The sequence below is a fragment of the Bacillus rossius genome, chromosome 1, assembly GCF_032445375.1.
Source record: "Bacillus rossius redtenbacheri isolate Brsri chromosome 1, Brsri_v3, whole genome shotgun sequence".
Classification (NCBI taxonomy): Eukaryota; Metazoa; Arthropoda; class Insecta; order Phasmatodea; family Bacillidae; genus Bacillus; species Bacillus rossius.
In genome coordinates this window covers 158,317,499-158,337,936 of record NC_086330.1, presented here as the reverse complement: position 1 = coordinate 158,337,936, position 20,438 = coordinate 158,317,499, and the positions used below count along the sequence as shown (strand labels likewise).

The window sequence follows — 20,438 nt, the reverse complement described above, 5'->3', positions numbered from 1 at the left end:
TTGATATTAAAATGTGTCGTTATTCATGTCCTAATAAAGTTCATGTGTTTTCTACATTAAAGAATTGAGTTGCGGATGACTATTTTAATATCTATGTGTGTGTGTGTGGGTGTTGGAAAGTTTACATTTTATTTTATGTAGATGAAGGAAAATGAGTGTTGAAGAAGGAAAGAGTATTTAGAATTGAGTGTCGATGACGGAAAATGAGTGTTGAATTGAGTGTCGATGACGGAAAATGAGTGGCGAATTGAGTTTCGATGATGGAAAATGAGTGTTGAATTGTGTGTTGGTGATGGAAAATGAGTGTTGAATTGTGTGTCGATGATGGAAAATGTGTTTCGATTATGTAAAATGGGTGTCGAATAGAGAGTCGATTATGGAAAATGGGTGATGGCAAATGAGTGTAGTATTAACTTGCATCCAGCACTGAGTATGTGTAGCTCGGTTCTGAAGGTTCAACGGATCCCTGGTCCTATATAAATTTAAACTTAGCTAACATGGTCACTGTCAATATTATTTAACTAGCCATCGGTATGCTGTTAAATGACTGGATGTATATAAATACTAGGTTGTTAATTGACTTCATTTAGTTTTTGTGTGCTGAGTGTAGACTGATGAAAATAAGTGAGGAGCTTAATGTATAATGGACTTGTGTTGATGGATATGTTGGTGTCCTACTGTATGTGCATAAATCGAATGCTAGTGGTCTGATAATATGTTGGGTTATTTACGAAGATATTTATCGATGTGTGCTATGAAAAGCATAAAATTGTATAGTAAACTTATAGAGTAGGACTCTTGTTTCGGAGACTTTTGTCATAAGGCTTAACAAGGATCGACTCTGAAGGCTTTGAAGATGTATGGTACTGGACATGTCTTGTCTGTAGCTATATCGACACTGAAGGACTCTTGAACTGTAGATGAGAGGTACAAAAATAATTGACTTTGGACCTAGCCCGGTATCGTATAAATTATTTTAGTCATGTGTTGTATACATTTGGAGTCAGTTGGAGGTTATGTGTAGCTGTACATAATAAAATTTAAATTTGAGTAGTTGAAACTATGTTTGGTTTCTGAAAGTTCCATTGATTACAGACTCTTAATCCTTCTAGTAAGTCTAAATGAACCGTGTATGTAGGATGAGAGATTAGTTGATTGTATATATAATTTAAACTTTTATTTCTTGAAATTCCTAATTTTTTTAGTAATAACATTGGATGATGTATTGACTCGAGTATTATAGTAAATGGTTCTTGATTTGACTAGCGTATTATTCCAACCGGTGCATGTATATAAGCGAGTCCTAGACAGCAGGTCGCTCAGTTTGTTACTGGCGACGACGACGGTGTAAGGATCACCTAGTTTGATTCTTCTGGTGCATAAGACGCGTAATTACCTGTTCTTGTGAACTCGATGGCATCTTTACCATCTAAAACGACGAACTTGATGGATGTTGTACCATCGACTACGGGAACCCTGACGTCAGCTATGGCGGAGAAGGTGCAGATCCCGTCGGCAACGACGACGACGTCATCACAAGAGGAGACTTCAACAGTCGTGATACCGTCAGCAGGAGAGACTTTAATGCCGGTGGTGCTGGCTACACAGGAAAACTCTACGAACTTCGTTTCGTCCTCGATGGAAACTTCAATGACTGGTGATTCAAGAACGACTAACGAACATCGGTGCTGTTACTGTGACAAAAGTTTTAAATACCGTCAACATGCAAGAAGACATGAAAATCATGTCTGTAGAAGAAACGCTAATCGTGTGACATTTCCGTGTGACCCATGTGGTGTACATTTCACAAACAAAAGTAATTTGATTAGGCATTGTAAAAGCAAAGTTCATTTGCAAGTTGAACATCGAGGAAGCGATGATAATTGCGATGAATATCTGTATCAGTGCCGCTACTGTGGTAAACGATTTGAGCGAGTACGAAGTACACGCATCCATGAAAAGCATGGATGCAGAAGAAATCTTGACCGTGTAAAATTTCTGTGTGAGAAGTGCGGTGTACAGGTTACACGAAAATTTTACTTGAAAAAACATTATAAATTTTGTAAAGACGGGTTTCTAGCATCATCTCTGGTCCTCTAAGGTGTTACACTCCTGATCTGATGTATCGTGATCTGTATGAATTAGTTGTATTTTGTCACTCTTAAAACGAAATATAATAATTTATTTTAATAGAAATGAATGTTGCAAGGACTGAGAAAATGTATACGATATATATACATACAGTGTCAGATTTTATTGTGTATGCATGTACAATTTAAAATAAATTATTGAATTAAAGAATTTTTTTATTAATTTTTCTTAACCTACATCGTTTATCTTAATGTAATAAACTACATGTGGCACGTAATTTAGGTCGGATTTGTAATGTCCGTTTTGTCTTGTTTGTGAGTATTATTTTGTTTACCAATAATGCTGAAGACAGTTTTTTTTTGCTAAAATTATTTCAGTCTGAGTATGCCACCTGCATTCTTAAGATTTTTATGGGAGATGTTTTGGTAAAGTGCTGGTACAGGTAATACCGCAACATTAGAGCAAATCTGATAGGAACTTGATTTATTATTTCTAAAATAATAATTTATTACTCTTCCGAAATAAACATAACATACTTGTGGGAAATCTATGGTCTTAAATCGTAACCTGTCATATATTGGTGTACACTACGGAGGTGAAATTAAAAAATTGAATAATGTTAATCAATTGCGTACACTTCAAAGTAATCTGGTGCACTGGCTGGGCTGTAACAGTAAGATTCTGGATACTTGGTAAGCGATTATTCGTCCGAATTACTCACACATTTGAAATGATTACTAACATAAATTTAGGGTTCATGAAAAAAATGTATACTAGCCGGGGTCATGATTTAAAATATTTTGCCGCTTATAATTATCAGAGTATTGAGTATGGTATGTAAAGTTCGACTCCTCTCGTATATGTGCTACACATTTATTTTTGTAGGTAGCAAAGATATACATTCGTAGGCTGATTTTCTGCTCTGGTTCGGTGATGTATAATTTGAAGTGGTTCCAGAAAGTACTTTACGTATGCTGGATTATGATTTCACTGGAGTTTTACGTGTACTGAGTTGGAAGGCTAGTGATGAGATGTATGCATGTCTTGAGCAAAACATATGAGTGTCGCAGCATTCTGCAAGCTTGCAATTCCCGCGCGAGGGGTCAATGTTCATTTGCAGGTGATGGTAGGCGTGTCTCGATCGAGAAGTCTCTGCCTCTATCATTGAGAATTTTTTTTTGCGGTTGGCGTGCTTGAATTTATGTACTTTTGACTAGTCGTACGTGAATAAGTTTAAATTCGTATGCATTGAAACATATTTCTCTACATGAGGTAATAAAAATACATAGATGCTACATTGACTGAGATAGGTATCGAACACATGGTTCTTACCCTATGAGTGACTAGCACTTGTTTGACCTATCTCCACTAACCCTCGTTTACTTTGTGATATAGATGGGACATGGCTGTTTTCAGACAGATTATGGTTAAAATGTCTTGGACAAAGTGTCCTTTGTAGAAATTACTATGTGTGGTAATTATTTTAGTCCAAGTGGTAATTTAATAAAACACGTAAAAATAGCGTGAAGGTTTTTCTAATGTGTAAACAAATTAATGATAGGATGAATTTGTATGTAGAAATGGTGGTATACTACATCTCTTGAAGAACACTGCATGGTATATATAATGAAAGACTCTTGGGCTCAAGAAACTATACCTACTATAGGTGGAAAGGATGATACGGTTTCCAAGATTAAATGAAAGGAACTTTGATGATTTTTTTTTCTATATACTACAATTATTTAATTGAGTTTGTGATGATGGGTTGAAGGATTAAATAATAAAACTGGACTCATAGGCTTTTACAGAAAATGAGAATGGAGCTCACAAGATTATAGATTGTGGTAAATCACTGACAACTGAAATGTGGAAACGATATCATAAAATGAGTTATATTGATGCAGCTCATGACAATATTGATGACAGCTATGATGATGATTTACATCTGTGATAGTGACACGGACGCGGAGATTTAAAGACAAATAATATTATGAATATAGAAAAGATGGAAGCCTTAGCACGCCGATCGTGACGAGAAACAAATATTGAAGGTTGTTGATGGTATCGGGAAGACTGAAACTAATGAAGGTATCAACACTGTGAAAAGTGAGAATACATTCAAGCCTATATTTAGCAGATCCTCCATACTTTGTATAAATGGTGGACTCCTGAAATGGAAGCATACAGGCGATGAAGACACTTCGACATCAACGATATTGAGTTCTTGCAGTAATCTGGGTGAAGACGTTGTCTTCTACGGTGATTGCTACAGTGACTCTGAGGCTATTTACAAAGGCATAGACTGTGATGCAGAACCTAAAGCTGACAAGATCGAAGAATGTGGTGGTGTCCTGAGACCGAAGCGATGGAAACGTCGTGTTATAATAAATAAATCTGATCAAGCTTGTGATGATCGCTGGCTAGATGATGAAAGTAACCCTGAGGATGGTGTTAAAACGGAAGACACCAGAGATCATAATATTTATAATAAACAAGCAATGAAGATGGTGGCAGAAGAGATTGATTCCACATCATGGAAAGATCCAAAAATATTGGTTGACCGGCTAAGACTGATGGTGGCATCTGTTCGTAGAGGAAACTACTTGCATATTGTGGAAGTATCGCCCATACTGTAAGAACTTCGGAACGCTGGCTACATACAATAATCATTTGATTAACTGTCATGTGTGTACTAATGAAAAATAAAATGAATTATTTATATTTAAAAAAAGTATGATTTATTTCTTGTATCCTGATTTCCAAATAAGCCTGTGTTTCCGCTACTGTATGTGTGATCATTCCGTTTCCTGTGTGTACTGTGTGTACGTTCCGATTTCCTGTGTGTACATTTCGTTTTCCTGTTTGTACATTTCGTTTTCCTGTTTGTACATTTCGTTTTCCTGTTTGTACATTTCGTTTTCCTGTTTGTACATTTCGTTTTCCTGTTTGTACATTTCGTTTTCCTGTTTGTACATTTCGTTTTCCTGTGTGTACATTTCGTTTTCCTGTTTGTACATTTCGTTTTCCTGTTTGTACATTTCGTTTTCCTGTTTGTACTTTTCGTTTTCCTGTGTGTACTTTTTTTTCCTGTGTGTACATTACGTTTTCCTGTGTGTACTGTGTGTACATTGCGTGTTGGAGCCGAGTAGACTTGTATCCATGTAGCTTCATAGACATTTAGTTTCGTAGCCATGCGGTCTTTTAGTCATGCAGTCTCAGCCATGTTTAACTCGGAACCAGCTAGATCCTTTTAGACTCGTAGCCTTGTAGCCTCGTAGTCTCTTAGACTCGTAGCATTGTGGCCCAATATCATTGGAGCTGTTGAAAGAAAAGGTAGTTGGGGCATTTGGAGCTGTTGGAGCCATTTGGAGGCTGTTGGAGCATTTGGAGGCTGTTGGAGCATTTGGAGCTAAGAAGTAGTCGTTGCACGTCTATGCAAAGCTAAATGTTTATAAGTTTTCTGGCTTTCGCAAGTGATTCTGTAGTAGGATAGAAATTGTGTAATAAATATTATGTTTGTAAACGACTTTGTGGTGTTTTATTTCTCGAACCTTACGCTTTTCTGGTATTTAAATTAAATTTATTTTAGCTTCGTCCAGGATCGTGCCAAGGACCTTAGACGACCTAATTAATCAGTATATTGTTTGCAAATTTATTTAATGAATTTTTAACTTTTTCCTGAATTTTTAGTTTAATTATTACGAATTTTCAATATGGTGGTCTTGATGGCTTATAGGATGATGGTAGTAGAGGTTTTAAAGTCTCTTTAAGAATGTTGAACGTGGCTTATTGAAGTTATTATTTTTTCATAAAATTAAACATTATTGCAACGATCGAGGATCTAACCAAGGACTGGAGCGGATCGAATCGATATGTTAATTAATGAGTGATTTTTTTGATGAATTTTGGATTTTTTCCCGCTTTTCTAGCTGCATTATTACATGATTTCAAGATGGCGTCCGAATTTCAAGATGGCGGGGGGCACCTCGGTAATAAATGTTTACTGCACTGTAGCGGGTTAGAATGAAATTATCCAGATGGAAATGTACTCTATAATATGAGTACACACACAAGATGACGTACTCCAGCAGGTGGTAGCTCCTGGTAGCATCTACTGAACATTAAATGTCGGGTCCATGATGGTCGACAAGGACAAAGTCAAACTTCAAAGTCAAGGTCAAATTTCAAGGTGAAGGTTAAATTTCAAAGTCAAGGTCAAATTTCAAAGTCAAGGTCAAATTCCAAGGTGAAGGTCAAATTTCAAGGTGAAGGTCAAATTTCAAGGTGAAGGTCAAATTTCAAGGTCAAGGTCAAATTTCAAGGTCAAGGTCAAATTTCAAGGTCAAGGTCAAATGTCAAGGTCAAGGTCAAATTTCAAGGTCAAGATCAAATTTCAAGGTCAAGGTCAAAGTTCAAGGTAAGGGTAAAATTTCAAGGTCAAGGTCAAATTTCAAGGTCAAGGTCAATTTTCAAGGTCAAGGTCAAATATCAAGGTCAAGGTCAAAGGTCAATGTCAATGGTGTGGTGACCAGATAATTATACTAACATGGTATCGGCACACTCTAGCCGACGAAAACAAGATGGTGGTCTCCAGCGTATGAAGACAAGATGGCGGACATGGCGTTATATCAGCTGACGATATATGAACCTTGGTATTGGTGACGGTAGATCGGTCTGTAGGTGGCTTCTGTGGAGGAAGGATCTGATGTTTTTTTTATTTTTGCCCTCACCGGTTTTTAACCAAGGATGGGAATCGATATAATCAATCATTATATTTATTGTCAATTTATTTAATGAATTTTGAACTTTTTCCCGCATCTCTAGCATAAAAATTATGGATTTTCAAGATGGCGGCCAAATGACAAGATGGTAGGTCTGTCTCGAACAGGTGGTGCTATTATTACTTTAAATTAAAAAAAATTACAAGTCCAAATATGCATGTTATTTTTATATATACCTTATTTAATCTTCGGTCTGGTAAATGTCTCGATGGCCGAGCGGTTAAAGGCGTATGTTTTTCAACCTAGAGATCAGAGCTGCGATGGTTCGAATCACAGTGTTTCCAATATATTTTTCATAAAAAATTAAATTTAAAATGTCGATAAGGTTCATAATAGCTATTGTAGGTAATGGAACATCGACCTTATGTGATGAGACAGAGCGACGCTGGCGCTATCTAGGAACAAACAACAGAAACAAAGTCGACGGTATCCAAGATGGCGGCCCTCAGTGGAACAGAAAAAAGTCAAGAGCGACGCTGGTGCTATCTAGGAACAAACAACAGAAACAAAGTCGACGGTATCCAAAATGGCGGCCCCCAGTGGAACAGAAAAAAATCAAGAGCGACGCTGGCACTATCTAGGAACAAACAACAGAAACAGAGTCGCCAGTATCCAAGATGGCGGCCTCCAGTGGAACAGAAAAAAAATTCGTTAAAATCGGATAATAAATAAAAAAGTTAAAGATGGCGACCGTAACGAAAATTGCAACGGTGACGTCATCATTCAAAATGGCGGAAAACACATCACCGGAATTTTCTAGAACACAATGACGTCATCCAAAATGGCGGATCCAAGATGGCAGATCCAAAATGGCCGCTGTGATCTACTTGTCCCGTTACGTTATGTCCCGTTACGATGTGTCCCGTTACGCTGTATCCCGTTACGCCTGCTGCACGCACGAAAAAGTGTCACGTTATGCACATTGTCACGTTACACTCGTCCAAGATGACCGCCGTGACGTCACAATTCAAGATGGCCGCCGTGACGTCACAATCCAAGATGGCCGCCGTGACGTCACAATACAAGATGGCGGTCGGCACCAAGCACCACCGCCTGGCGCCTGATCTCGGAGCCCCATTTACATACTACTGTGATTAAAGAAGGAAACATTCAAACAAAAAAAATCAGGGATATTGTCTCCTGTCGTAAGGATCTATTTCCGCCAAATCTATATGTCTGTTAGGAATGTGAAGGCGGGTCCTCGAGCATTCAATTCCAGTGTCTTACAACTGCGGCAAGTCGGTCCATCTGTTAGCTTGTTCTGATGAAACAATGACATTGGTATAGTGATGCTTTGATTGGTGAACTAATCTGGCAGCTCACCTAGGTCACATCACGGGTGACACGGCAGTCCATTACTAGGGATATGCGCTTGTCGCGAATAAATCTGATTGTTCATTAGTAGGGACCGGAAAAATTCGCGGGTTCAATGACCTGCAGGATGAACTTCATAGTTCTACGTACACTCGGTCAAATGTCACCCACTCATTGGCTGCTGTCTTGTGAGACGTTCCAGCGTAGCAGCCTGTGATTCGACAAAGCTTTGGTTGGGTGTTTCTCATTGGCCCAGCGTCATCCAGGTGAGTTGTGAGCCAATAGCAGAGGCAGCACTGAGGTATAACTATTTGTATTTTAGCGTATCGCGAAATTAATTAGCAAATTTTTCCGGTCTCTTCTTATTAGTAGAGACCTGTAAAATTCGCGGATTCATTTCGCAATAGGATAGAGTCCAAATACTTTAGACATTATTTTGCTTCAGTGATTGGGCCACAGTTTATCTGAAGGACTCTGGGCCAATGAAAAATCTTTAACAGAAGAATTAGCAAATCACGATAATTCCAGTCAAGAGGTGTTGCGAGTCGGTAACCAATCAGCAGATGTAATTTGCACGAGTGCATAGAGGATCATGGAGTCTATCCTTTAGGGATTTGAAATCGCGAATTTTACAGGTCTCTACTCATTAGGCTGCAATGCGGTAAGGCCACGCCAGCGAGTGTTTCCATTGCCCTGTTTGTACGGGCCATTCAGGACGCACTGGCTGGCTGTGATTGGTGTAGACATGTATGTACCTGAAAATAAATCTAGCTAACCACGAAACATAGGCAATGCTACAACGTTTCAGCACTCAGCTCATCTGCAAATCTTTTGGACGAAAAGTACATGGCCCTATCTATAGTGTATTACAGCTAGCCTCAACATTTTCGAATCGACTTCTTGGCAGTCATTCCTGTCAACAACTTCTCGAAATTCAATTTTAACGTATCTTGTGTTACGCCTGTCTCCCAAATCCTACACAACCTAACATTCCCACAAACATAAGGAAATAAATTCAAAGCAAACATTTATAGCTGTATAAGTTCTGTTGTCATAGTTTATTTCTATCGAGTGATATATTTTGAGTATATATGTTATTTTTAAATACAGCCTAACGTAAATGCAAATATAGATTTTTTTAAATTGCAGTGTTAACATTACCTTTTTTCCTTGATATTGAACTAAATAATTTTGTATTATTGTGAGGCCACTTGTGGCGGCCTCAGTCGTCTTGGTTATTATTATTACTTTTATTTTGCGTAAAGTTTATTTTAAGATGAGTTAATTTTTTTATAACACTATTTATGTGCTTATATTATTTAATGGTGTATGTTAATATTTATTTATTGTAACTTTTTAATAGTATACTTGGTTTATTTTACGTTAAGTACTCTTATTCTGTAGTGGGACCTACAAGAAGGAACCAGAACGATCTAGCGGAGTGAGGGGTGGTAGTAGAGGAGGGGGGTGACGTCAGCTGACGTGACAAGGGGAGGCGACTGCCAGCTGTTTGCAGGGGGAGTGTGTGTTTGACCGCCGGCCGGGAACTGCTCGTGCTGAGTAGAAATCGCTTCCGAGTAACGGGCAAGTTGTGTTACGTTATGTGAACAAGAATTAACGGCAATACGACGGTAATCCCATGACACGTTTGGCGAAGCGAAATAAGTGGTGGTATACGAGAGCGCGATAGTGTGCGCCTAGTGCACGGGCCACAGAAGCGATGCTATGCAAGAGGCGCAAAAAGGTGAGTCGGGTTTACACCCGACCCCGGCAGTCACCGGCTTCAGAGGTATGCTTCAGTAACAAGTAAGTGTGAGAACTTGATTTTTTGTACCTTTTTTCCCCGGCTGGTATGACTTACCGAAGATGTGTTTTGAAAACAGAGTGCGGCGACGGGATTTAGTGGTTGGATTAATTAGGCTGAAGAACGTCATTATTTCCCCCCCCCCCTCCTCCGTAATAGACTTTTTTGGGACTTTGGATAAGAATTAATTAGGGGTCGTCCATTAATCACGTGATGTTTTTTTAGCAAATTTTTAACCCCCCCTCCCCCCTAGTGATTTGTGGTGAGGTTACAGACTACCCCCCCCCCCCCCCCCCAATAAATCACGTGTATTTTTTTGGTACAAAATATTTTTCAAAAATTCAGAATATTAGCTTTAAATATAGGTATAATCTAATTTAATTCTGTAAAATTAAGCACAGTGATAAAAATGTCCAGACACACATTAAGGTTGCAGGTTTATTCTCACTGGCATAAAAATAATAAAGGAAAGGCTTATATGTGATTTACGCATGTATTCGGCGCCAAAATCACAGTCTTACTGGCGACTGGCAAGCCGAGCCGGGTGGTTCATGTTGCTGCGGGCGGAGATATTGTTGCCTGGCTACGGCGAGTCAAGGTCACGCGTCGCTTTTCGGTTTGGTAGAAATCGCGCGAAAAAATAAATACACGTGATATCTCTCTACACCCCCCCTCCTCCATTGTGATATTTCGTGATTTTTCCCGACACCCCCCCCCCCCCCCCCCTTTCGAGCCTCACGTGATTAATGGACGATCCCTTATAGTGCAAGAGTGCCTGTATCGCTACATGTCTTGAATTCAATTATACCAATTTAAATGATACCTAGAATGTACCTTTTAAGTCCCTTTACCTTTTTACAGTATTTAAGTTTGAGCATCTTATATTTGGTAATTCATTATTATACCTATCACGATAGAGTTTCCAGGACTGTCGGTAAATTTAGTATGCTAATTTTTTTTTTTGCGCACTTGCCAAATGTTAGAACAGTCGATGCGCGTCTGTTAAACTTAATTTCTTTACACTCTCAGTATCAGTATGTCAGTGGTGACGCGTACACGGGACTGGCGTGGCGAGTGCGGGCGTGTGCAACTACCCCGGTATAAGGGGAGTTGGCCACAATTGTAAAAATTTTAATTGTATCTTTGTAAAATCTTTGTATAGTTTCTCAAAATTAAATATTACAATCCCGTAATTATGTGTATTAAATACAGTTTCAATCGTGAAATCTAAGTTCCTCAGTAATGAAAATACATTTGGTAGATAAATTTATTTGACATTCTATCCTTCTGAAATGAAATTCTGGGCACGCCTTTGTCTGTCCCAGCTAACAACATACAAGGTAAAGAGATGCAACACTTTCTAAAACCTTCTTCACTTATATATAACACTCAGCACGACTTTAAAAGAAGTATTTCGATTAGCTGGATCGGTAATAGGACCTCCGCGAGCTACCAGCGGATTTTCTGTCAGATTTCCAGTAGCATTTAATTTCCGTATTTTATAAAATCTTAATTTCGTTCACGTAAAAACTCATTTTACGTTAAAGCTGTTTTTTTTTGCCATTGATTGCTTATCAAGGGCTTCTGAGAGGAGCACCATAAGTCTAATTATCCCCTCCCTAATAAAATCGGGGGGAAAAGACTTGATATCTAGATAATATTACCTGAGTCTAGATATTTGATTGATACTAAGTTATGTATAGTTATACATCTGTCTTTGATGAGTTGTTAATACGAAAATGGCCAGAAATGTACTTCAGTAGTATTTTTCTCCATTGCACCTTCGCCCTTCTTGCGAGGAGGGCCCCCCTTGCCTTCTGGATCCGCCTCTTGTGCTGGCTTCCTACAGTAGCAACTGTGCACTAAAACCATTTCCTGTACTTTTACAAAACATAGTTTTGGAAATCAGTTGCCAATAAACAGTAGTAATACCACAATAAAGATATTGTAACTCTGTACAACACATGGTTACGGTTATATTTGCATATTTGAAATACGTTTCTCGAGATAATACTGAGCATTTCTTACGAAAATTGGCGCATAATTTGTATTTAAATTAATTTTTCATTCAAGCATAATTTTTTTAAATCACAAAAAAGATGATTGAATTTTCAACTTTTGCTTTATTTGGTTTTACCGTGTTTATTAATATGCGCAATTAATATTGGAAAGCTATTCAAGGAACGGTTTACAAATAAATATTGGGGGTACTGGGACAACACAAAGAATAAATGCCCTGGTAAAAATCCGAACTGTTACTGCGAACACTATTTTGTAGTGATACAGTTGTTTTCTTGTAAATGTACAAATATCTGTAATTTTACATTAATATTTATGTTCAGTTTACAAAAAAATAATTCAGTGTATACGTCCTTTAAAAGAAGCAAGCTCATCGTCATCATCGTAAGGAAATGTAACAGTGAAGCTCTAACCGGATGTCATACTCGAAAGCGAGTTTCGGCACAGAAGCGCAGAATGTCTCGTATACATCTGGCAACACTGCACCACGGCGCAGCCGTGCGGACATTTCCACTCATGTAAACCAGGACTCCGGAAGGTCACCTGCGCAGCTGCAGGCGTCTTTCCGCCTCTTCGCCTCTGCAGATACTGGCACTCGCATGTGCGGAACCTGCTATTCACTGACCCCCAGCCACAGGCATTTCCATACATTCTCATATATATGTATATTTACACACATGTGTGTGTGTTTGTGTAAACTGTTGTAAAATTAGAAGTTAGGTTAGGTGAGTTACATAAATAAAATTCTTGCAAAAATTTAAAAAAAAAAAAAAGTCCACTCGTCTAACTAATTCTCATTTATATGAAAGGTTGATTAATTTAGGTCGGTAAGAAATTTTTTTACATACGTTGTGGCTGGTTACACTGTTTTTGATAGAGAAACGTCAAAAACTGACAAAAAATATAAATACGCAACGCATTTAACTTTTGACTTCGGCTGATTTTGGCTTTTTTTCTGTGTTTTTTTTTTGTCCGTTAATACGGTTTCTCTATAACATACAGAGTATCCAGCATTGACATATGTTCGAAATATTTTCTAATTAATATTTTCAATCCCAAGTAGGCCCTATGTTTCAAAAAACGAAGTTAACATAAATATTATGTAAAATCGTTGTTTAAAATTCTCACAAAAAATCTTTATATTTTCGATTGTGTGTGTGTATGTGTGATCATAAGTAAGCAAAATAAAATAATTGTTATTTTAGGTCAATGTTTTTAAATACTGTAAAATTAACCAAACTTTAATTTTATTTGCGTTCACCAAGAAATGTGAAACCCTCCCCTCCCGAAAAAAATAGTTTTAATTTTTTTTTATGGATTTTTAATAAATCAACAAGGATTTCACGTATCACTAATGTAACTGAGCCAATGTAAAAAAACTTTTATTTTAGGTACTATCGCCTCTACGTGCGAATATAATCTTTATCGAAACAGAAATAATGAAATAATATTTGCAAAAATCTCATTTATTTAACAGACCTTACCAAACATAGTCTAACTTTTAACTTGACAATAGAAAAAAAAGAGAGCGTGTAACTCAATACACGTAATAAAAGTGAAACTTTTTTGGTAATTCAAACATCGAATCGTAAGTAGACCTAATCGTAAGGGGTAAAACGGCAGAAGAGAGATAGAGAGAAGACAATTATCTAAAAATAGCACAGCTCGGGGTTTTTTTTTGCTTTCATTTCTTAACTTTATTGTATTTATTATAAATTTTAATAAAATAAAACTTAATTAATAAACATTAATTAAGTAAATTATTACTCACTTCAAAATAACTCATCATAATTTTAATAATTATTGATCCATCAATAATGATTAATTAACAATAAATATTACTCACTGTTGAAATACACCATAAAAAAAATGCACGTGTTACTGTTTCTTTAGACATTTCTGCCATTTTGGAACACACTAAATCTTTGAACGAAATATGACATTCATAACAGGTAGCGCTATTTATGCGGTAAATGCAAGGACTGTCTCAAAAGCACTCTCTACGCTGATGGTTGAACAAGGCGGAACGTGAGCACGCTGGTAGCAAATATAAAAATCAAGGCATTTACAGCTGACTGTATAGGATATGTATATAAATTTTCTGAAACAAGCGCATACGCACACCCTCTGTCTTATTATTTTCTTCATCTATTAGTTTTTTTTTTTTTTTTTTTTTTTTTGCGGAAGACGAATCATCACACAAAGAGAAGAACGGAAACGAGCCTTTGTATCTCTTAATATCTCTTTGGCCAACCCCCTGCCCCTGCCCCAGTCCCTGCAGCGATCTGTGAATGGCAGTCGTGTTTTGGCCCAGCTGGGCTCTAATGCTGATGCGTCTTCTCCCACTTTTGACCCAGCGGGACTCTAATGTTACCATTTTTTCACTTCTAGTTTTAAGTACATGCCCTGGCTGGCAACCTGGAGGGAAATGACGAAACTCGCCCCCCAAACAACCAGTACTGCCCAAAACAAATGCGGACAGCCATGGCCAAGTGCCCGCACCTTTGCCTAGTAGCTGCTTTCCACTCGGTCCAGCTCTTCTTCCTGAACCATCCGTCTGTTTCCCGTAGCCAACCTGCTTGCTTAATGCATGAATTTTGCATCCCGCATGAAAGAACCCAGGGTTTTCCCTGTGTCTATGCAGGTTTTACCTGGGACCAAATTATCTAGTTTTAGTCTTAAATAGACAGTGGACCCTGCATGATTTGAGCTTACAGGATTTGGCCTGAGACGAACTTAAGAGTATTCCCTACCTAGACCCCTCCAAAACACTCTTAGTTTTAAACTTAGGTTAGAAAAAAAAATACATATTCTATTCACAAACGTTTTACTCTCATCGCTTCACTTCAAAATGAAATCCAAAGATGCACAAACCCGGAAACATCTGGCATCTGACTCGGGTTCAGTGAACAGTGGGTTTCTCCGCGGACGTGCCGCAGACGCGCGTGTAGGGCGTGCGTGGTCCCAGGCTCAGAGGCCTGCGTCAATTTATGTATCCTGCTTCGTGCATCTCCTGCCATCCTGCTCCTCGCGTGCAGTCTGGCCTGGTCGGTTACTCTGGCGCACAGCCAGGTTGCATTGCGTAATCCCCCCCCCCCCCCCCCCTTTTCAGTTATTGGCGTTTCATTCGCATGCCGAAAGACTTCGGCCACACGGCTTGCAACACTACAGCACAGCTCGGACGAAAAAATTGAGCGAGTCTTTTAGTACTCGCCAGAGATGTATAAACATCTAACCTTGGTAACGAGCAAATTCATGTGTTCTCATGTTGCAAACACACTTATAATTCGAAACTCGGAAATGAAGTCTAACCTAGAATTATTTAAAATAATACCGAGCGTGATAAATATGCGCAAATTGTGTTTTTCAACTACATTTCAGGACGCGAATCACACGTAGTTAACGCACCCGCCGCTAGAATTCGCTGCCGGAGCAACTACGGTGACTATTAAATCATTTGTTAGCAGATCGACATTATAAACTATCTAATGAAATGACTTCGATAAAAAACGAAAGAAAAAAATACATGGAAAAATAATAAACCCCGGCTTTGGACTTGATTTACGACAAGGAATTTTATTTAAAAAAAACTAACTGCCCATATTGCTAAAATTCACAAAACCGTTTATACTATAAAGTTTCCCTTTGGCTTTTTGAACTTTGGTTCACGCTTTCCGCCATCTGTGGCGGAGCCGTGGTTATTCATTTCCAGTTCCTGCGACTTCGTTTCTATTCACGAAATTACTCCTACCAAATACCGTAAACTGAGAGTTAGAAGTCACACATGAAAACAATTATCTGCTTTATATTTATTCCTTATGAGTTATAGTCATTTTATAGATGATTTCGAAATAAATCTAATTTTAAAATGGGTTTGATAACAGGCGGATGTGAGAGAGAAAAAAGGTTAGGGTGACGATAGGGAGAAGGGGGTAATGGCGATCACATAAAAATAACATTGAAACAAATGAAACTGGTATAGTTACGGTTTATATTTCATAATGGATATTTCAAAATGTAAACTTTTAAATGCCATAGTGTGATAGGTACGGAAAATATTCCCTGGAAAAAAAACAAGTAAAAAAAAATGTGTTACTCTTAGCAGTTAATGGCGGTCACTGATTAGCCCGTATGAACGTAGTACACAAATAATTCACTTATTTGAAAACTACACAGACTTGATACAGAGTACATAAAGTTTAATTTTCTGCCACACATAAACATAGCAAGTATCATACCTTAATTCTGCAGTATTTTTGTGTTTCTTGCATCAAAAAATGAAATAACGCACTTTACACACTAGCAGAGACTGTCAAGATGGCGTCGCTTCTAATACTAGTTCATTTTTGTCTGTAGATAGGGAAGCACTTGTCAGTGATAGCCGTCTCCCAGATATCGTGATGACCGCTGACCGGTATTAGCCACTCACCCAAGGCTGGTTATAGTTGAAAATGGGCCTCGCTTAATGAAAGTGTGAACTTAATAGTCTATCTTCGATGAACATTCCCAACAAAGAACACAAATGAAAGGACTGTATTAATATAGCAGACTTTGCATGGGAATTTATATCAACACCTTACTCCACCATTTTATTTCCTCATTAGCGTTTATTTTATCTTACGAGTCCAGCTTATCCCACTTTCGAAGACCTGTTTTTTTTTTTAAGTTCGTACCATTTTAAATAAAAAAAGTAGACTTTTCTTAACAATTTTATTGTTACATGAAAGCCTGCATCTTAATCTACTTTTCTACATAATTTCCACCAATATTAAGGCAATTATCGAATCGTTCTGCCAATTTTTGAATCCCATCCTCGGAGAAGTCTGCCGCCTGGTTTAACAACCACCGAGACATCAGGAAACTCATCAGGTTACGAAGAAATCGTAAAACGTCTGCTTCTTTCCTTTTACGTCGACTTTATGCACCAAATCTTCAGTAGGTCGCCCACTTCATTCCTCATCATAAACATTCGTGCAGCCATCATTAAAAGCTCTAAACCATTACCGTACAATTCCAGAGGTCATAATGTTTTCTCCATATAGGCCTACTGCACTGATCTGACAATGAATTTCTGCCACTTTAACGCCTTTGGCACTACGATTCACAGTCGGCAGGATTCTCAATCGGCGGAGGCATTTGAAATACAAATAAACGTGAACACGGTCGAACGTGTCCGCTTGCCAACAGAAGTAGGTACAGCCCGCATGCACGGAATTCCTACCGAAGAGCTGCAGCGGCCGAATTAAAAAAAAACTCGTACAAGCTCCTCTCTTTCTTACACGCGTGACTATGATTTCAGCCAAGCATCTGTCACTGCGACGGGTGTTACCTCGATGTAGAAGAACTCGTACGGCGGGAAGACCGGGCCGCCGACGTACACCTCCTGGCGGCCCGGCGCCCTCTGCAGCGCTATCTCCGCGAGCACGCGGTTGTCCAGCCCCACGAGCTTCATCGCCGTCAGGTTGTGCACCCTGCCGCTCTCCGTCGCCCTCGTCAGCACCGACGAGTTGGCTCCTGCGCACAGCCGAACACGTCACACGTGGCCACGGACATTCCCGCGCACACTTCGGCACCGACGGCACGCAGAAGGGAGCAGAACAACGACACATGCAAATAATAATACGAACAGACAAGGGCGGGGTCAGGAAGGGGTAGGATGAGTCATGGCCAAATTTTTTATAATAATGCACCTCATTAACAAGCTCGATTTATAGCTTCTGAATGTGCAAAATTAGGTAATAGCCTTCTCTTTAATTACACATTTCGACATAATCATGATAAGTGGTAGTGTAATAATCTAGCTACCTTTCATAACTGGAAATTTTTATCTAAGATATTGAGGTTTTGATATATATATATATATATATATATATATATATATATATATACACACACACACTTCAGAGGGTCTTCAAATAACATGAAAATTAGTTTTAAAGCGTCAGCTTTTCATTAAAAAAATTCCACACTTTCCTTGGGGGTGTTTAATAATCCCCGACCCCCTCCCCCCCAAAAAAAAACAGGTAGGCTTATCTAAAATATATTCATATAGCTCCCTTCCGCCGTGCCCATGTGTAGAGACAAACGCTTTCGTTGAAATTACTAAATATAATTTATATTTTAGTACAGAACATGTTTCAAGGAAGAAAGAAAGGAACCAAACACGCAATCTTGGATTCAACAGTTTTTAAAGCCATAAAATTGTTTTATCGTTCTATATATAACATTTGTCTTAGGGAACCCACACATTGCCGCGTGTAATTAAATACAGTGGATCCCTGTTGTGTGGAATACCATATCGGCAAGATCCACAACTAGTAATAAGTATGGTATGTAGTGTACTGAGCATACGATCGGGGATGTGGCATTCAACATTTCTTGAGATTCACATAAGTAGTATTTCTGGGCCTATGTGCAATGCCATTTTTTCCTCTTCGTGATCTGCATAGGTAACTATAGTTTTGACTTGCATGCAAGGTATTAATTGTACATGCACGCCTGATAACGTGAAAATGTTCAAGGTCAAGGTCAAGGTCCTGGGGGCTTATTCTAATTATATCGTTAGATCCATCGAGTCATCTCAACATCGAGTTCACTCGATAGGGTTTCTAACGACAAAAAATATCGAGAGCAAGAAAGATGTATTCTAAGTATGCTATCGTTACGACGACACAGACGCTCGGGTAAGTTCGGAGTTTTCGATACCCTCACCTTCTTTACTGACACGAGAGTGGGCATGGCGTCAAAGTGGCAACAAAACGAATGAAAAAGACGTATATTTTATTTCAGTAATTTTAATAATAATATATATGGGATTCACAAAGTATGTAATATTTACGTCGGAAGTGATATATTTTATGTTGAGTGTAATTTTTGCTATTTAAAAGATAAATTGTAGTAATAAACACAGTATTACACAAACTATCACGATAAAGAATTTAAGTTAGCAAATGTGGTGACAATTCAGGCGCGGAGGTGTTTATATGCTGTTTGTTTTATAACCTACACGGCTACACGGCTTACGCGAATTGGATTCAAAAAATGAAGTAAGTTCACAAAAAGGACGCATTTCAGAAGGACAGCAACAAATCATGTTGGAGTTTTTTGAATATCATCCAGAACTACTACGAAATAAATTGTCGCCTATTTTCACCACAGCCAAGAAAAACCAACTCTGGGGCGAGCTTAGTTTTTTACTGAATTCGAATGGTTTGGGATCTAAGAAAACGACAGACAAATGGATAAGAGTATTTATAGTATGTCTATTTAAATAATTAGGTAGGCTTAGTTTTGAAATATATTTATATGTGTTGTGGTTGGTATTTTATTGAAATGAAAGTCCATTGGTAACCTAATAAAGTGGAAACAGAGCCACCGATGTAAGTGTGGTTATGTTGTTCAACTACGTTTAAGAACTTTGTGGTAGTTAGTTATAGATGAGAGAGGTGCATTAAGGGGAAAAAAGAGACACAAATATCTCCAGAAATGTATTATCTTACTAATGACAATTTTGTAATTATTTAAAAAGGTGCTAATTACTAATTGTTAAATATATTTCTGGTATTTTGCAGTTTTAACAATTTGCTAATATTGGTGCACAAAAATAAGGTAAAATCTGGAGAATGTATTAACTTTGCTTCAATAAAATTACTGTAAAATTTTGTGAGAAATTGGTTAGGTTCTTTAGCTACATGAAATTATAAAATAGTGCAAATGGCTCACTATATGCTATAATGTACAGACCTTATCTTCTTAACTTAACCTACAAAAGATGCATCACAGATATATGCAACTGTAATTTATGGCTCCCCACCCCCACACACATGAAAAAAAAACTAACATACTATAAAACAATTTATTTTAACATTACAATTTGGTAAAAGCATAATAAAACTTAAGAAAATGTGTGGTCATAGATATGAAACCATATATTACAATATGTAATCAATAATTTATTATGTAATTAGTAAGCTAGTAAAATCTGTTTTCTTTTAGACAAATCATAGTCCTTGTAAGTCCACACTCAACTGTCGCACTAAATCGCACTAAATCACGACTCAAGCAAAACATCCCCATAAAATCCTTTTCTTTCATTTCAAAGGGATTAGTTTTATCCCGAAGAAGTTCACTTTCTTTGCGCATATCTACGCCTTCGTCTATTTCGACAGCTACATGTAACAAATACCGCCTCCACGCATCGTCCATTATTACAGTAACGATGTATTTATTTGTTTCGATAGCTTCATACCCTCTCCTTACGAAACGATAGCTTGTAACAATTTTGTACATCGAGAATGACGTCACAGAAATACTTAGAATACGAACTTGTCGAGAACGAACGATAGTCGATAGGTAACGACAAATTCCACCGAAACGATAAACTTAGAATAAGCCCCCTGATCCAAGCGGCTTAGGGCGGCTTGCTTTTA

At 38.1% G+C, this 20,438-nt stretch overlaps 1 protein-coding gene across 1 annotated transcript in view; it reads right to left on the bottom strand.

Annotated features, from left to right (window-relative positions):
- The window catches only part of LOC134546339 (hemicentin-1-like), a 345,137-nt gene that overhangs the window by 283,379 nt on the left and 41,320 nt on the right, over positions 1-20,438 (bottom strand). The window contains exon 5 of the mRNA XM_063389116.1: positions 17,339-17,523. Within this exon, the coding sequence (XP_063245186.1) occupies positions 17,339-17,523 (185 nt within the window). The remainder of the gene's footprint in view (positions 1-17,338; positions 17,524-20,438) is intronic.